Source organism: Pocillopora verrucosa, chromosome 3 (assembly GCF_036669915.1).
Source record: "Pocillopora verrucosa isolate sample1 chromosome 3, ASM3666991v2, whole genome shotgun sequence".
In the NCBI taxonomy this organism is placed as follows: domain Eukaryota; kingdom Metazoa; phylum Cnidaria; class Anthozoa; order Scleractinia; family Pocilloporidae; genus Pocillopora; species Pocillopora verrucosa.
In genome coordinates this window covers 8,937,511-8,954,829 of record NC_089314.1, presented here as the reverse complement: position 1 = coordinate 8,954,829, position 17,319 = coordinate 8,937,511, and the positions used below count along the sequence as shown (strand labels likewise).

Below are 17,319 nucleotides of genomic sequence, written 5' to 3'. Positions count from 1 at the left end.
ACATGGTTTGGTTAAGATATAGGGTGTTTTAATTTTGGAGAAACAAACGCAACAAAAATTCTCGGAAGTAATTCCTTTCCGGTTAAGGTGCACTCTTTTCCAATAGCCCTAACGTTCACGTAGCTTATCAACAAGTTCCCAATGAGCGGAACTCGCTCCTTCCTTCGCTTCCTTTTCTTTATCTCAAAACCAAAAAATAAAAAATAAAAAAAGAAAATTTTGAAGATCTTTTAATTTTCAAATGAATATGATTGAAGAAATGAATGATTTTTAATCAACATCTGAACTCTTTTTAGTTGTTTTTTAGTCCACTTAACGAACTGGCGAGTTTGAGAGGGGACGGGGTTCACAATTGAAACACAGTCCTCTAAGTATTTCTCGGTGCACGTGATTTCCAAGAAGTCACAAATTTTCATGAGGGTTTCACGCGGGTTTTCCATCAAATCCATACCGTGCACGTCGAGTACACGACCTGGAAAGTTCTTCTTGACTTGCGAACTTCCCTTCACTTGGGTACTGTATTCCGCTATGGCATCATCAAGCTCCTCGTGACAATCACACTGCAATTAGACAATAAACATAGACATGGGAGCACGTTATCAAGAAAACCATGACAAAAAAAAATGTATTAGCATATACAAACTAACAAACAAAGGAAGAACCCATCAAAAAAAAAAAAAGAAAAAAAAACTAAATAAAAAAGACAAACAAAAAGCATCATTATTAGTCTTTTATGTGTGTGAATCTCTATCTCCTTGGTAAACGACAGGTAAGTCAAGGCATTTCTTAACCTCGATGGCAAATAAAGACGCTCAAAACCTAGGGTAGGACTTTTCGCCCTCATCAGGTCGACGTCACCGCCCCATCCACCAAGTTTTAGTCTCCCCCCCTCTCTCACCCCTCCCCCCTCTCTCACCCCCCCTCTCTCAAAGTGACTGTAACACCATGCCATATTGTGAGGTAGATATATATGTATCCAACCACCCACCAACCTCAAGGTTGTCTTGGACTTCGTTTTTCTTGAGTTTCGCCTTGCGAAGCGCTAAAGTTGCAATGTTATCGAAAGGATTACGCACAACGTGAATGAATTTAAGCTTTGTGCCAAGTTTGCGCTCTAAATCTCGAAGATGCTCTCTTCCTTCACTTTGGAGCAAAATTTTTGAAGCCTGAGCTGCTTTCTTATCTCCTATCACCTGCAAGAAAAGAACTAGATATTAAACAATTATCAGGTAAGGTTGAGTTATCAAACCGAAGTCTGAGATAAAACAGGCACGAGGTATGATAATTCATGGTACCATGCAAAATCCGAATTAGAGAATTGTTTTATCATTCATAAATTTTTTTAATAGGGAGCCATTTCTCTCTGACTTTGGAAAAGTTTGGCTTACGAGCGACTCGTAAACCAAGCAGACTTAGAAATGATACATGCAATATCTGCTGCAGGTATTGGGTCATCATGTCAACTTTACACGTACATTGATTGAAAACCATTCAGATTTTTCCTAATTAGTCTAATTTGTATTAATACAAATTGACGCCGTTATTATAACCAGCTGGTCATAATTTTCCGTGTTTCGTTTGGCTAGTAGACCAACGTCATGTCTTCGGTAAAAAAAAAAAAAAGGGTTCTGCGCTTTCTTGCAGTTTGAAAAGACAAATTTAACCTCTTGCTTATCAAATCTATCTGTCTCTGTGCGCAAAACACAAACTATAACTGCTTTCTATGACTTAACATGACTTGACCATCATGCTGCCATGCATTGAGTTAGTTTATATTAACTATTGATCACATGACGAGTTTTACCGGCTCAGTAAGAAGCGTAAGTCCAGTAATCTTTGCCTCTTGTTAAACAGTTCCGAGAGATTGAGTGCTTGCAACTTGAATAATAACGTCGTATTATGGTGATCAGTTGAGTAATAAACCACCATTTGGTTTGTCGCTGCAATTTTCTTGAAGCAGAAAAAAATGCTAACTTTTCCTTCTCGACGAGTAGATTGGTAATTTCTGAAGGTGTCTCTTTTTTCGCGCAGCGAAAAATTAAGGCTTAAAAGGAAGCAATCAGTTAGTTGGACAATATTTTAAAAAGAGATTTGAAACGTTTGAAATGTGAAATGTTTGCTTAAGTGGAGAAGCTGTTAAGCAATCAATGATCGGCGCCCATAGTAAGAACAAAGAACTTACGAGTACACTCAGACAGCTTGATATAGACACCTTTTTCCGACTGTAACGACCAAAAGTTATTTTCATAGAAATAGAGAATACTTTGATGACTCAGTTTAAAAGAAAAACAGATCTTCGTCAGTTTAGATGCAAATACTTAACCTTCACTGTCATTTTTTTCCAGGCTGGAGAACACTTTGATGATTCAGTTTAAAAGAATTAAACCTTTGTCAGTTTAGAAGCAAATTTTTGTTAACTTAAGTTTCAACCGAGTTATTACACTTCATTTATCAAGTATTAGATTATACACATTGAATGTTTGTCCAGTAAAAAGTTTTTTTATGAGGATAAACTGCTAAGCAATGGATGATAGGAACACAACAGACTGAATCACAGACTGACTGGGCCTTTATATTTTAAACGATTTTTCCCGATTTGAGTACCAATCTCTAAGAACTTACGAGTATGTGTATACAGCTTGATACAAAATATTTTGTTATATACCTAGACTATCGCTCAACAAAACGAGCACTGTAATTTGTTGATTTTTGGTCACGTGCCTCTGATGAAATTCAAGTGTATCCCGACCGAATACAAGTGCGCAGTTGTTGCCCGCGCGCCGAAGGCAACAGCATGTTTTTGCCATATGACTCAGGGCCGTAGCTAGCATGAGGCAAGACCATTTTGGCCCAAGATTGACTTCCTGAAGAAAAATGCCACGGAAAGTGCTTAAAAGAGCATTTCAGAGCCTCGAGATTTCAAAATATTCTGGGGGGGGGGGGGTGCATGCCCTCATACCCTCCTATCTGCGCTTGAAACTTGCCTCGTCTTGTTCTTAAGTTTGGCTACGGCCCTGTGTCTGTTAAAGGATAGGTCTAACAACAAAGCACTCAATGCATCTTTAACTCTTGCGTAAAAAGAAGTTAATTTACAGCCTCTTCTTTACGGACAAGTTCCACGTTCCGTAAAGATGCGTAAATGCAGAAAAGAGGATGGATAGTACCATGGGGATTTAGTTTATAGATATGTTAGGTCGTGAATAAGCTGTTTGTTGCTTTTAAAACCTAAATAAACTAAATAAAAATGAAAAAAAACACCGGCCTAGTACCAGAAAGGCGTGAAAAGACCTAACCAATGTAAATTGAAACAAATATCATTGGAGTAGACCAGGGATCCTAGAGTCTTGTCCGAAAATAACATACATTTATCAAGGTAAGATGATTAGCCCCTGTAATGAACTGCAAAAAACTGATTGAACTTCAAAATCTCCAGTTCAAGAGGGATGAACAATTATATACGAGTTAAAGCAAAAGTTTGTTATGAGTTAGTGACCGAACAATTTTTCCAAAACCGCAAATAAATGATTTGCAAGACAGTGACTACAATTCGGATGTCGTCAGAAGAGACACTCTTCATCTATCTTGTCTTTCATTGATGGGAATTCTGGTAATGGCTCTATATTTATAATCGAAGTTGTCACAATTTACATATGCAGAACATCGTTGGGAGCCAAACTCGGGTAAACCGGATCGCGCATGAACAGATCATTACATACAAACAGCAATTTGCAGGTCACCCAGTGAGCTGTAGACCAATGAAAATTTTCTGGAAGCAAAAAATTGCCTACATTAAGTAGTTTGGATAATTCTAATCGAGAATTTCTGACAATCTGTCTCTTTTTTTACGCAGGAGAACAATCAGTTAGTGGAACCGAATATTGAATAAGAGGTTTGATAATGATAAAAAATATATATATAGTTTTAGTTGGCGTTCAAGGCGTCCTCCTCGTTTCTCCAAATCAAAGGCCTTCATCAAATTAAATTATGGAAATTTTCCCCTTGTTTTACCAGACGGGAAGATGTTACAGTTTTCTATGGATATACAGGTAAATATCCAGCGATTTTTGACCAATTAAAGCGCACGTTGTGTCCAAGTTATGTCTTAAATGTAAATGAAAACTGTACCTGTACACCCTCATTGATCTGTCCTTGCCACTGACCCTTCACGTTGTAATGATACTGTACTGGGCCTCCGTTTACCAACCGAGAGCGAACACCATACATCACATCATAGCGTGATTTGGCGTAAATCAGCTCATAAATAAAATACTTTTTCCTGTCAAATATTTCAGGCATGGTAATCCACTGCTTTAAGATGTTAAAGTCATTGGCAACAACGACATGTGGATGAGCATCTAACAAAGAAGCAAGTAAGGTGTGCCTGCTTCTGTTGTATCCAATGAACAACAAAAAAATCCTGACTTTGTCGTAAATTCTGGCATCAAGTGTTGGTGGATTTGAACGGTGTAGCTCTTTAAAAAAAAGGGTTAATCATAATAATGATAGTAATGGTGAATTAATGAAGGAGTTCTGTGAAACGTTACCAGGCTTTGTCAAAATTTATATCTAGAGAAATCAAGGGTAAATGTAGCTCTGACTGAAAGTCTCAGATGTGTTTTTATCAGCTGGTCACAGGTCTTCCTTTCCAAAAGGAAGGCTGCTTTAATCCTATTTTAGTTTCGTTAATATGCTTATTATAATGTAGTTGCCTTCTCGATAAAATATTGCTATAAACATGAAATATGTCACTTGTTGTGAAGAAACGAAAGGCAAGAGAGGTAGAAATGTTTTTAAAATAATTTGATATGAGAACTTCGAGGAAATGAAAGTCAAATAAGGAGAAGTTCATCGATTCAATTACCGTCGTATCCACCAAAATGGGTCATCGTGTTCCAAAGAAGTGCATAGATGGCAATACCAATGATTAAAATTGCGACTTTTAAAAATTGGTGAGCCATTCCGGATTTTGTATCCTAAAGTGAAAAAGTAAGACGTGCACACACCATAAGCAACTCTCAAGATGATTTGAAAAGTTCCTCTTTGTTATTCATAGATAGTCATCAATGCGGGAAACTCATGCCGACCGCGTTCAAATCTATTTGATTGGCTTGTAATTTAATTTGCTTGGCAATAAATAATATGGTGCTATAGAGGAGTTTAAAGGACTATGATCTTAAATTTAAGAAATAGAGGAAAAAAATTACATACCTTGAAACCGGTTTTCACGTGAACGTGCCGTTTTAAAAAAAAACAAAAAAACGAAAAACTACGCTACGCATTTTTTTCAATAGCGACGAATACCCTGGCAGCCAATGTATATTACCATAAATGGATCATTTGCTACCTTGACATGAAAGTAAAATTCTAGATATTATATTTTCGATCGACTGATGGCTGCTAGTAAGTGAATGAAAACCTATTGAAATGGTTAATATTATGTATAAAGATTTCTGAAGGTCTGTTTATTTTTTCGCGCAGCGAAAAATTAAGGCTTAAAAGGGACCAATCAGTTCATTGAACTGGATTTTAAAAAGAGATAGGAAAAGTTTGAAATGTGAAATGTTTGCTTAAGTGGAGAAGCTGTTAAGCAATCAATGATCGGTGCCCAAAGTAAGAAGAAAGAACTTAGGAGTACACTCAGACAGCTTGATACAGACACCTTTTTCCAACCGTAACGACCAAAAGTTGTATGCTTAATACTTCACTTTTTTTTTAAAGGCTGGAGAATACTTTGATGACTCAGTTTAAAAGAAAAACATATCTTTGTAAATTTAGATGTAAATTTTAGTTAATTTAAGTTTCAACAGAGCTATTACACTTCATTTATCAACTATTGGATTATACACATTGAATGTTTGTCCGGTGAAAAGTTTGTTCAAGAGAAGAAACTGCCGAGTAATAGATGATAGGAACAAAGCAGACTAAATCACAGATTGACTGGGCTTCTTTTTTTGAACGATTTGTTTCGATTTGAGTACCAATCTCTAAGAACTTACGAGTATGTGCACACAGCTTGATACAAAACCTTTTGTATTAGCAAAGACAAACAGTTATTTCCATAAAAATACTAAGTTGGCATTTTTTCTACAGGATGGATAGTACCTTGGTGATTTAGTTCATATAAATGTTGAGTCGTGAATAAGCTGCCTGTTAAACCCTAAAAAAATTCACTAAATATGAAAAAAAAAAAAGCCAACAGAAAAAATTAAAGAAACACAAAACACCGGTTTAGTACCACAAAGGCGTTAAAAGACCTAGACCAATATAAATTGAAACAAAATCATTTAGGGAGACGGATCCTGGAGTCTTATCCAAAATCAACATGCATGTATCAAGGCAAGACGATAAGCCCCTGTGGTGAACTGCACAAAACTTATTTAACTTTGTAAATTCGCAAAATCTTCAGTTCACGAGTGATGAACAATTATATATTTGTTTAAGCAAATATTTGTTATAAGTTAGTGGCCAAACAGTTTTTGAAAACGGTTTTTGAAAACCGCAAATAAATGATCTGCAAGACAGTGACTATAATAAAGATGTGGTCAGAAGACACTCTCCATCTATCTTGTCTTTCGTTGATGGGAATTGGCTTTGGTAATGGCATTTTTTTTACGTCGCTTTTGATAATCAAAGTTGTCACAATTCACATATACAGAACACCGTTGGGAGCCAAACTCAGGTAAACCGTATCGCGCATGAACAGGCTATAACATGTAAACAATTATTTGCTGGTCACCCACTGAGCTCTAGACCAATGAAAATTTTCTTGAAGCAAAAATTTGCCAACATTTAGTTGTTTGGAAAATTCTAGTCGAGAATTTCTGACGGTCTGTCTCCTCTTTAGTTTTCTATAGATTTACAAGTAAATATCCAGTGATTTTTGACCAATTAGAGCGCACGTTGTTGCACGTTGTTGTGTTCTTTTCCAATAGCCCTAACGTTCACGTAGCTTATCAACAAGTTCCCAATGATAAAAGAAAAACAAACAACAACAACAATAAAGAAAAAAAGGAAAAACCAAAATATTTCCCTTTTCCTTAAACGAGTGTGGAATCCGAAAGTCTGAGATCGGTTCTTCGTAGGGACTCGAGACTTTTTTTCTTTATCCCACGCTCGAGACAAGATGAAAAATAAACGAACCTTCTCACTACTGAACTACAGCTCTTTAGCTCAGTTACCAGAGGATCCCTGCAACCGCAAAATTATGTTTGACGCTCAGCGCTCTTACTGAGGACAAACAAGCTTTCATTTCCAACATTTGAGATTACGGTTCAGTATCCTCCTCATAACACAGCTTTACTGCAACGAGAAATTCCTTCACTGTTATTTTATTATTTGAACCAGCTTTACAGGCAGAAAACAATTTAACCTAATTTGTTAAACTTCAGTTCTAAGATTTATATGAGAACATGCTGTTGCGTAAATTACTTTATAACTAGTCACCACATGTGTGACATGTTTATTTTGGTTCATTTTCCATTCTTCCATTCTTTCTTGCGTGATAAACAGTTGTTGATACAAAAGAAGTTTCTATTTTCGAAGTTCCAACGCTGTGTTGCTTTTTTTTTTTCCTTATTTTTCTCTTTATTTCCCATCAAGTCTTTTAAGGATGGTAGTTTCGTAACCTAAATGAACTTATATTAAAGTTCACACGGCAACCAGGTGGACAATCAGACATAGTTTATTTTGATGCTACTCTGATGATACAGTACCCAGGTGGAGGGTACTTTTGATGCTACTCTGAGAATTCAGCTTTATCGGAGCACACATGCCTAACTAACCATACAATTGGGTGGGATAATTCTAAAAATATCACCACTAATCGGCGTTACCACCAGCGCCTTTGTTTGGAGGCTTGGCATACTAACTCCGCCCACGCTCCTTTAAATCGCGACGATGGCGGTTTGCTTCCTGACGCCTATTTACACCTCGTCAGAAAAAAGGCCGCTAATTAGTGATAATATAAAAGGACCTCTTGTTGCAGCGTTTGGATCACCCCTGATGAAGGCACTAGACAGGAGTGTCGAAACGTTGGACCTATGAATTGTAACTTCTTCGGTTACATTCATTAAATATCCAAACCAGAGTAGCATCAAACTATGTCTAAATGAACTTGTTTTTTTTTTGCACCAAAAAAATGGAAACATTTTGAAGATCTTTTAATTTTCAAATGAATATGATTGAAGAAATGAATGATTTTTAATCAACATCTGAACTCTTTTTAGTTGTTTTTCAGTCCACTTAACGAACTGGCGAGTTTTAGAGGGGACGGGGCTCACAATTGAAACACAGTCCTCTAAGTATTTCTCGGTGCACGTGATTTCCAAGAAGTCACAAATTTTCATGAGGGTTTCACGCGGGTTTTCCATCAAATCCATACCGTGCACGTCGAGTACACGACCTGGAAAGTTCTTCTTGACTTGCGAACTTCCCCTCACTTGGGTACTGTATTCCGCTATGGCATCATCAAGCTCCTCGTGACAATCACACTGCAATTAGACAATAAACATAGACATGGGAGCACGTTATCAAGAAAACCATGACAAAAAAAATGTATTAGCATATACAAACTAACAAACAAAGGAAGAACCCATCAAAAAAAAAAAAAAGAAAAAAAGCTAAATAAAAAAGACAAACAAAAAGCAACATTATTACTCTTTTATGTGCGAGAATCTCTATCTCCTTGGTAAACGACAGGTAAGTCAAGGCATTTCTTAACCTCGATGGCAAATAAAGACGCTCAAAACCTAGGGTAGGACTTTTCGCCCTCATCAGGTCGACGTCACCGCCCCATCCACCAAGTTTTAGTCTCCCCCCTCTCTCACCCCTCCCCCCTCTCTCACCCCTCCCCCCTCTCTCACCCCTCCCCCCTCTCTCACCCCTCCCCCCTCTCTCACCCCCCTCTCTCACCCCCCCTCTCTCAAAGTGACTGTAACACCATGGCATATTGTGAGGTAGATATATATGTATCAAACCACCCACCTCAAGGTTGTCTTGGACTTCGTTTTTCTTGTGTTTCGCCTTGCGAAGCGCTAAAGTTGCAATGTTATCGAAAGGATTACGCACAACGTGAATGAATTTAAGCTTTGTGCCAAGTTTGCGCTCTAAATCTCGAAGATGCTCTCTTCCTTCACTTTGGAGCAAAATTTTTGAAGCCTGAGCTGCTTTCTTATCTCCTATCACCTGCAAGAAAAGAACTAGATATTAAACAATTATCAGGTAAGGTTGAGTTATCAAACCGAAGTCTGAGATAAAACAGGCACGAGGTATGATAATTCATGACACAATGCAAAATCCGAATTAGAGAATTGTTTTATCATTCATAAATTTTTTTAATAGGGAGCCATTTCTCTACGAGCGGCTCGTAAACCAAGCAGACTTACTAATGATACATGCAATATCTGATGCAGGTATTGGGTCATCATGTCAACTTTACACGTACATTGATTGAAAGCCATTCAGATTTTTCCTAATTAGTCTAATTTGTATTAATACAAATTGACGCCGTTATTATAACCAGCTGGTCATAATTTTCCGTGTTTCGTTTGGCTAATAGACCAACGTCATGTCTTCGGTAAAAAAAAAAAGGGTTCTGCGCTTTCCTGCAGTTTGAAAAGACAAATTTAACCTCTTGCTTATCAAATCTATCTGTCTCTGTGCGCAAAACACAAACTATAACTGCTTTCTATGACTTAACATGACTTGACCATCATGCTGCCTTGAGTTAGTTTATATTAACTATTGATCACATGACGAGTTTTACCGGCTCAGTAAGAAGCGTAAGTCCAGTGATCTTTGCCTCTTGTTAAATAGTTCCGAGAGATGGAGTGCTTGCAACTTGAATAATAACGTCGTATTATGGTGATCAGTTGAGTAATAAACCACCATTTGGTTTGTCGCTGCAATTTTCTTGAAGCAGAAAAAAATGCTAACTTTTCCTTCTCGACGAGTAGATTGGTAATTTCTGAAGGTGTCTCTTTTTTCGCGCAGCGAAAAATTAAGGCTTAAAAGGAAGCAATCAGTTAGTTGGACAATATTTTAAAAAGAGATTTGAAACGTTTGAAATGTGAAATGTTTGCTTAAGTGGAGAAGCTGTTAAGCAATCAATGATCGGCGCCCATAGTAAGAACAAAGAACTTACGAGTACACTCAGACAGCTTGATATAGACACCTTTTTCCGACTGTAACGACCAAAAGTTATTTTCATAGAAATAGAGAATACTTTGATGACTCAGTTTAAAAGAAAAACAGATCTTCGTCAGTTTAGATGCAAATACTTAACCTTCACTGTCATTTTTTTCCAGGCTGGAGAACACTTTGATGATTCAGTTTAAAAGAATTAAACCTTTGTCAGTTTAGAAGCAAATTTTTGTTAACTTAAGTTTCAACCGAGTTATTACACTTCATATATCAAGTATTAGATTATACACATTGAATGTTTGTCCAGTAAAAAGTTTTTTTATGAGGAGAAACTGCTAAGCAATGGATGATCGGAACACAACAGACTGAATCACAGACTGACTGGGCCTTTATATTTTAAACGATTTTTCCCGATTTGAGTACCAATCTCTAAGAACTTACGAGTATGTGTATACAGCTTGATACAAAATATTTTGTTATATACCTAGACTATCACTCAACAAAACGAGCACTGTAATTTGTTGATTTTTGGTCACGTGCCTCTGATGAAATTCAAGTGTATCCCGACCGAATACAAGTGCGCAGTTGTTGCCCGCGCGCCGAAGGCAACAGCATGTTTTTGCCATATGACTCAGGGCCGTAGCTAGCATGAGGCAAGACCATTTTGGCCCAAGATTGACTTCCTGAAGAAAAATGCCACGGAAAGTGCTTAAAAGAGCATTTCAGAGCCTCGAGATTTCAAAATATTCTGGGGGGGGGCATGCCCTCATACCCTCCTATCTGCGCTTGAAACTTGCCTCGTCTTGTTCTTAAGTTTGGCTACGGCCCTGTGTCTGTTAAAGGATAGGTCTAACAACAAAGCACTCAATGCATCTTTAACTCTTGCGTAAAAAGAAGTTAATTTACAGCCTCTTCTTTACGGACAAGTTCCACGTTCCGTAAAGATGCGTAAATGCAGAAAAGAGGATGGATAGTACCATGGGGATTTAGTTTATAGATATGTTAGGTCGTGAATAAGCTGCTTGTTGCTCTTAAAACCTAAATAAACTAAATAAAAATGAAAAAAAAAACACCGGCCTAGTACCAGAAAGGCGTGAAAAGACCTAACCAATGTAAATTGAAACAAATATCATTGGAGTAGACCAGAGATCCTAGAGTCTTGTCCGAAAATAACATACATTTATCAAGGCAAGATGATTAGCCCTTGTAATGAACTGCAAAAAACTGATTGAACTTCAAAATCTCCAGTTCAAGAGAGATGAACAATTATATACGAGTTAAAGCAAAAGTTTGTTATGAGTTAGTGACCGAACAATTTTTCCAAAACCGCAAATAAATGATTTGCAAGACAGTGACTACAATTCGGATGTCGTCAGAAGAGACACTCTTCATCTATCTTGTCTTTCATTGATGGGAATTCTGGTAATGGCTTTATATTTATAATCGAAGTTGCCACAATTTACATATGCAGAACATCGTTGGGAGCCAAACTCGGGTAAACCGGAGCGCATGAACAGATCATAACATACAAACAGCAATTTGCAGGTCACCCAGTGAGCTGTAGACCAATGAAAATTTTCTGGAAGCAAAAAATTGCCTACATTTAGTAGTTTGGATAATTCTCATCGAGAATTTCTGACAATCTGTCTCTTTTTTTACGCAGGAGAACAATCAGTTAGTGGAACCGAATATTGAATAAGAGATTTGAGAATGATAAAAAATATATATAGTTTTAGTCGGCGTTCAAAGCGTCCTCCTCGTTTCCTCCAAATCAAAGGCCTTCACCAAATTAAAATCTGGAAATTTTCCCCTTGTTTTACCAGACTGGAAGATGTTACAGTTTTCTATGGATATACAGGTAAATATCCAGCGATTTTTGACCAATTAGAGCGCACGTTGCGTCCAAGTTATGTCTTAAATGTAAATGAAAACTGTACCTGTACACCCTCATTGATCTGTCCTTGCCACTGACCCTCCACGTTGTAATGATATTGTACTGGGACCCCGTTTACCAACCGAGAGCGAACACCATACATCACATCATAGCGTGATTTGGCGTAAATCAGCTCATAGATAAAATACTTTTTCCTGTCAAATATTTCAGGCATGGTAATCCACTGCTTTAAGATGTTAAAGTCATTGGCAACAACGACATTTGGATGAGCATCTAGCAAAGCAGCAAGTAGGGTGTGCCTGCTTCTGTTGTATCCAATGAACAACAAAAAAATCCTGACTTTGTCGTAAATTCGGGCATCAAGTGTTGATGGATTTGAACGGTGTAGCTCTTTAAAAAAAAGGGTTAATCATAATAATGATAGTAATGGTGAATTAATGAAGGAGTTCTCTGAAACGTTACCAGGCTTTGTCAAAATTTATACCGAGAGAAATCAAGAGAAAATGTAGCTCTGACTGAAAGTCTCAGATGTGTTTTTATCAGCTGGTCACAGGTCTTCCTTTCCAAAAGGAAGGCTGTTTTAGTGCTATTTTAGTTTCGTTAATATGCTTATTATAATGTAGTTGCCTTCTCGATAAAATATTGCTATTAACATGAAATATGTCACTTGTTGTGAAGAAACGAAAGGCAAGAGAGGAAGAAATGTTTTTAACATAATTTGATATGAGAACTTCGAGGAAATGAAAGTCAAATAAGGAGAAGTTCATCGATTCAATTACCGTCGTATCCATCAAAACGGGTCATCGTGTTCCAAAGAAGTGCATAGATGGCAATACCAATGATTAAAATTGCGACTTTTAAAAATTGGTGAGCCATTCCGGATTTTGTATCCTAAAGTGAAAAAGTAAGACGTGCACACATCATAAGCAACTCTCAAGATGATTTGAAAAGTTCCTCTTTGTTATTCATAGATAGGCATCAATGCGGGAAACTCATGCCGACCGCGTTCAAATCTATTTGATTGACTTGTAATTTAAATCAAAAATAGCTTTGTCTTTGCTTGGCAATTAATGATATTGTGCTATAGAGGAGTTTAAAGGACTATGATCTTAAATTTAAGAAATAGAGGAAAAAAATTACATACCTTGAAACCGGTTTTCACGTGAACGTGCCGTTTAAAAAAACAAAACAAAAAAACGACAGCTCACAACGGAACTTTGTTAGGCAATGCTATTTAATCATGACCTACTTATACGTATGTTTCATTTTCGTTACCTCTACAGAGTCCTTCATCCTATTGGCCATGCCGTCAAAACAATGAAAATGCTACGTGTACTTAATTTAAAATTTGTTTCCTTTAATATGTTAATACTATCTCTTAAACATTTGACAACTTTAAGATTAAATGGTAGCCCTACGGGAGGTGCGATGGATAAGGGAATATTTGTCAAGTTTAAAGAAAAACTACGCTACGCATTTTTTTCAATAGCGACGAATACCCTAGCAGCCAGTATATATTACCATAAATAGATCATTTGCTACCTTGACATGAAAGTAAAATTCTAGATATTATATTTTCGATCGACTGATGGCTGCTAGTAAGTGAATGAAAACCTATTGAAATGGTTAATATTGTGTATAAAGATATATGTCAACAAACTTTATCTCAACATTACAGCACCCTTCTCTTTCAAAAAAGTTTCTATTGCATTGAAGCCATTGTTAATCTTCATTTTATCTGCTTTTCTTTGCTTTTGTAGGTAGGTGATGAATCTAACGGATTTCTACAAGAATGAAATCTTTTCGTGTTTACGTTGTAATTGCCTCGCTGCTTCTACTCGTAACAGCTTTGTTATTCTGTACCAATCTGCATCCTCGTCCATCCATCGATGTTCTTTCTAACGTCATTCCTCAGCCTAATGGTGAGTAAACTCTTTTGTTAACTATTACAAGTTGTAGGGAGGTTTCTTGACTAGATTCTGCAGCATTGCTGTTCATCCTTAGCTTTCTTTTTTTTTTTTAAATATATTTGTAAAATCAAAATCTATTTAACTATTGGTATCCAATGATTTCAGAGAATCTAAAGATAAAGCTCAACTCCAAAGCAAAGCCTGCAAGAAACACTTTCATTTAAAGCAAACATTAAAACTATTCCGAAAACACTCCATGACATGGCCTAGTTTTAAGCTTTATGTGAGAGCGAGATTGACACAAGTTGAATCTTTAAATCACTCCATTCTCCCCAAGAGGTTGTGGAAGCCTTAGTTCATGAATAGTCTTGGGTTTTTACACGAAGGACGACTGCACAGGCTCGAAAAGTTATATAAATGTGAAAAGACCTTGATTTGATTGTACTTAAATGAAATTCATTTACGTTGAATGTGCTTTGTCATGTTGTTCGCGTTTTTATAACAGATTCCCAACCTCCAAATGAAGAATATCTCTGTTATTGATTTTCACGGTATTTTGTCTATGAATACAATTTTATCTTGTATTTTGTGCGAAGTTATTTGAAAACTCAGCTCTTCGAATTTTTAATTATCTATCTATCTCTTTGAAAACTACTTACCTTTGCCATAAGAGTACTTCTACTCAATTTACATGCTTCTATTTGATTGAATTAACTCCTTAAATCCATTTAAAATTTCACTAGGACAATTCTCTGGTGGACATCTAGAGCTGCGGCTCAACAAGTTATACGATGGTGTCGAAACTCTTGTTTTATTCATCGGCCACGCTCGTAGTGGTCATAGTCTCATCGGAGCCATTTTGGATGCTCACCCAGAGATTATCATTCCTCACGAATATAATTTGATAGTAAAGTGGAGTGAATTCAAACTGAAAAGCGGCAGTGGGCTAAAGACCCGTGTCCTTTTTGCCCTGCACGCCTTGTCACGATTTCAAGCAATGTTTGGAAACCGTGCAGCATCACGCCGTAGCGGTGGTGGGTATAGTTACTCTGTACCTGGACAGTGGCAGGGAACGTATAAAGAAAGAGTAAAGGTATAGATTGGGGTTAGTTATAATAGGTGTATTAGTAAATGCGAGAGGGGTGGAGAAGGGGGAGGGGGGGCATTGGGTATTCCATCGAGTCCAGATGATCATAGAAGAAGAATTTCACTGAATAGAATTGATTTAAAGCTACGTTTAGAATAATTGTTCGAACTTGAAGCATAGAAAAACAAAGTTCCCTCGTAAACATCCTTATTTCAGGTGATTGAAGAACTGAAATACCATCAGTAAACTGGGTTTAAGGAATGAATTCTAAGCGGATACTACGCATCCAAACGTGTACCATGATTATGTTTTACTTTTTCAGCACCTAACTTTACGTTTGTCAATGTAGAATGCATGCAATACTTAAATATTTCGACTTGCACCACTTCACTGTTCCAAATTTGTAACGTTGTTAACTGCAGCAACTATTCATTTTTCAGCTAAAAAGATCATATTCAGGAAAATACACCCATTTATGCGTGACTTTTCAACCTTTTTTTATTGCAAGGTCATTGGAGACAAAAAGGGAACAGCAACAAGCCATTTGTTAGAAAATCCAAAAAATTTTGATATTTTGGAGGATATAAGCAGAACTCTTACCCTAAAACTTAAATTCATTCACGTTATCAGAAACCCGTTTGACAATATTGCCACTAAATTGCTGAGAAATCTCGAGGTCAGGGACATGGCTAAAAGCAGCACATTTAAAGTAAGTTTCTTGTAACTTTCGAAAAACTCATAGTTAACTAGTTTTGTCCGGTAGTCTTAGATCCCATTCACACCAAAACTTAAACGTATATTAAAGCTGTTTAGTTGAAGTCTGTTATATTTTTTTCTTATTCGTATAGGCTGCATAAAGCGACGTTTGTTGACTTCAAAGTGACACATTGAAAATACAAGTAAACGATTATTTGAATTTTATGGAACATTCTGTGAAGCTAAACTTTTTTCGCTGGGGTGAATGTGATTTAGACTTCTTGTATCTTCTTTCTAAAAATTATTGCACCTTCGAAGGGGTGAGACTATCTGTCATTTACAGTTTACATGTATTTCAAGACCTTTAACCTTTCCTCTTTTGAAAATTACGGGAAATATGGCAATTTTATCAGTGCAACTGTAATTAAGTAGTATTAAAATTTGTTTTGAAAAAATGTCTTGCTTGTTTTGTTTCGCAGGCAAGCAATGTAACCTTGTTGGATAAAATTATCGACGACTTTTTTGCCAAAGTAAAGTCCGCTGAGAGACTGAAACGATATGGGAAGTTCGAAGTACTAGATGTCTACGGTCATGAAGTTATTTCCAAACCCCGTGAAAGTCTGCAAAACCTATGCAACTTTCTAAAAGTAGCCTGTTATCCAGACTTTGTCGAATCTGCCTCAGAACTACTGTACGCTAAGCCGTCGTTGACGAGACATGCGGTCGCGTGGACTTCAAAACAGAAGGAAAGAATTATGAACGAGATGAACAAGTACTCTTTTCTGGAGCGTTTTTCTTTTGATAGTGATTCTAAATAATTATAAATTTTCTTTTAATGGATGAGTGTTGATGAAGCTTAAAGCGTTCATACTCTGTATAGAAGAGAACAGTACTCTTTGCAAAAAATTTCATCTTGGACTCAAACGAGCAACATCAGACCGTGTTTGAGATAAGCATCAAAGTCTTCTGGTGACACTAATTAAAAAGCTTTATTTCTGGATTTCCTTCATGACTTTCTCTTTGTGTTCGTTATTCCATTCTATCAAATGCGTAGTCCGAGATGATTTGGAATAGAGATCTCTTGTTGCTAATTCGACAAAATCACTGTCACATACCAGCTGTTTACATTGAGAATCTGATAGTGTCTAATTTTACGAAGATATGGAACTGCCTGTGCTTTGATGAAATATTTTTCGATGCAGAAGTCGAGGTTGGTTGCATTCCCTGCCCTATAAGAAAATCATAAGGTTTTAGATTGTGATTCAATGACAACTAATTATTATTTTATCAAAACAGTTTATGTGAATATATGTAAACAAACAGTAAATCACAAATATTCTTACAGAACTAATGGTAATAATAAAACAAAGGAAAAAATGGACGATATATAGTGGATATTGCACAAGGACAAGAAGTTATGAATTCCATGTACTAGTGGCAAGAACAATATCGCGGCCATTATCCCGGATGTAGCGATCGTATTGATTCTGCGAGTGTTTCAGTTCCTGGTAAAACACTCCAGTCCATATAGCAAAATCAAATATTATCATGAAAAATAAAAGGTTTACTTTGATAAGAACCAGTGAGAAATA

At 36.8% G+C, this 17,319-nt stretch overlaps 3 protein-coding genes across 4 annotated transcripts; 1 reads left to right on the top strand and 2 right to left on the bottom strand.

Moving 5' to 3' along the window:
* Positions 1-230: 230 nt before the first annotated feature.
* On the bottom strand, positions 231-5,223 carry LOC136279523 (uncharacterized). Its single transcript, XM_066163459.1, has 5 exons — positions 5,209-5,223; positions 4,862-4,973; positions 4,126-4,472; positions 993-1,193; positions 231-560 (listed from the first exon to the last, which is right to left on the bottom strand). Exons 2-5 carry the CDS (start codon positions 4,956-4,958, stop codon positions 231-233), a joined length of 975 nt encoding a protein of 324 aa, XP_066019556.1. The 5' UTR covers positions 4,959-4,973; positions 5,209-5,223.
* A 2,106-nt stretch (positions 5,224-7,329) lies between these two features.
* LOC131786771 (uncharacterized) lies at positions 7,330-13,231 on the bottom strand. The gene is made up of 5 exons (XM_059103837.2): positions 13,179-13,231; positions 12,814-12,925; positions 12,078-12,424; positions 8,983-9,183; positions 7,330-8,489 (listed from the first exon to the last, which is right to left on the bottom strand). The coding sequence occupies exons 2-5, from the start codon at positions 12,908-12,910 to the stop codon at positions 8,160-8,162; spliced, it is 975 nt and encodes a 324-aa protein (XP_058959820.2). The 5' UTR covers positions 12,911-12,925; positions 13,179-13,231; the 3' UTR covers positions 7,330-8,159.
* A 350-nt stretch (positions 13,232-13,581) lies between these two features.
* Positions 13,582-16,833, top strand: LOC131786778 (uncharacterized). Of its 2 annotated transcripts, XM_059103844.2 has the most exons (6): positions 13,582-13,632; positions 13,795-13,956; positions 14,688-15,037; positions 15,540-15,740; positions 15,880-15,930; positions 16,207-16,833. In XM_059103844.2, exons 2-5 carry the CDS (start codon positions 13,827-13,829, stop codon positions 15,886-15,888), a joined length of 690 nt encoding a protein of 229 aa, XP_058959827.1. In that variant the 5' UTR covers positions 13,582-13,632; positions 13,795-13,826; the 3' UTR covers positions 15,889-15,930; positions 16,207-16,833. The 2 variants fall into 2 exon arrangements, with proteins under 2 accessions (XP_058959827.1, XP_058959826.1); XM_059103843.2 differs by lacking the exon at positions 15,880-15,930.
* Positions 16,834-17,319: the final 486 nt, after the last annotated feature.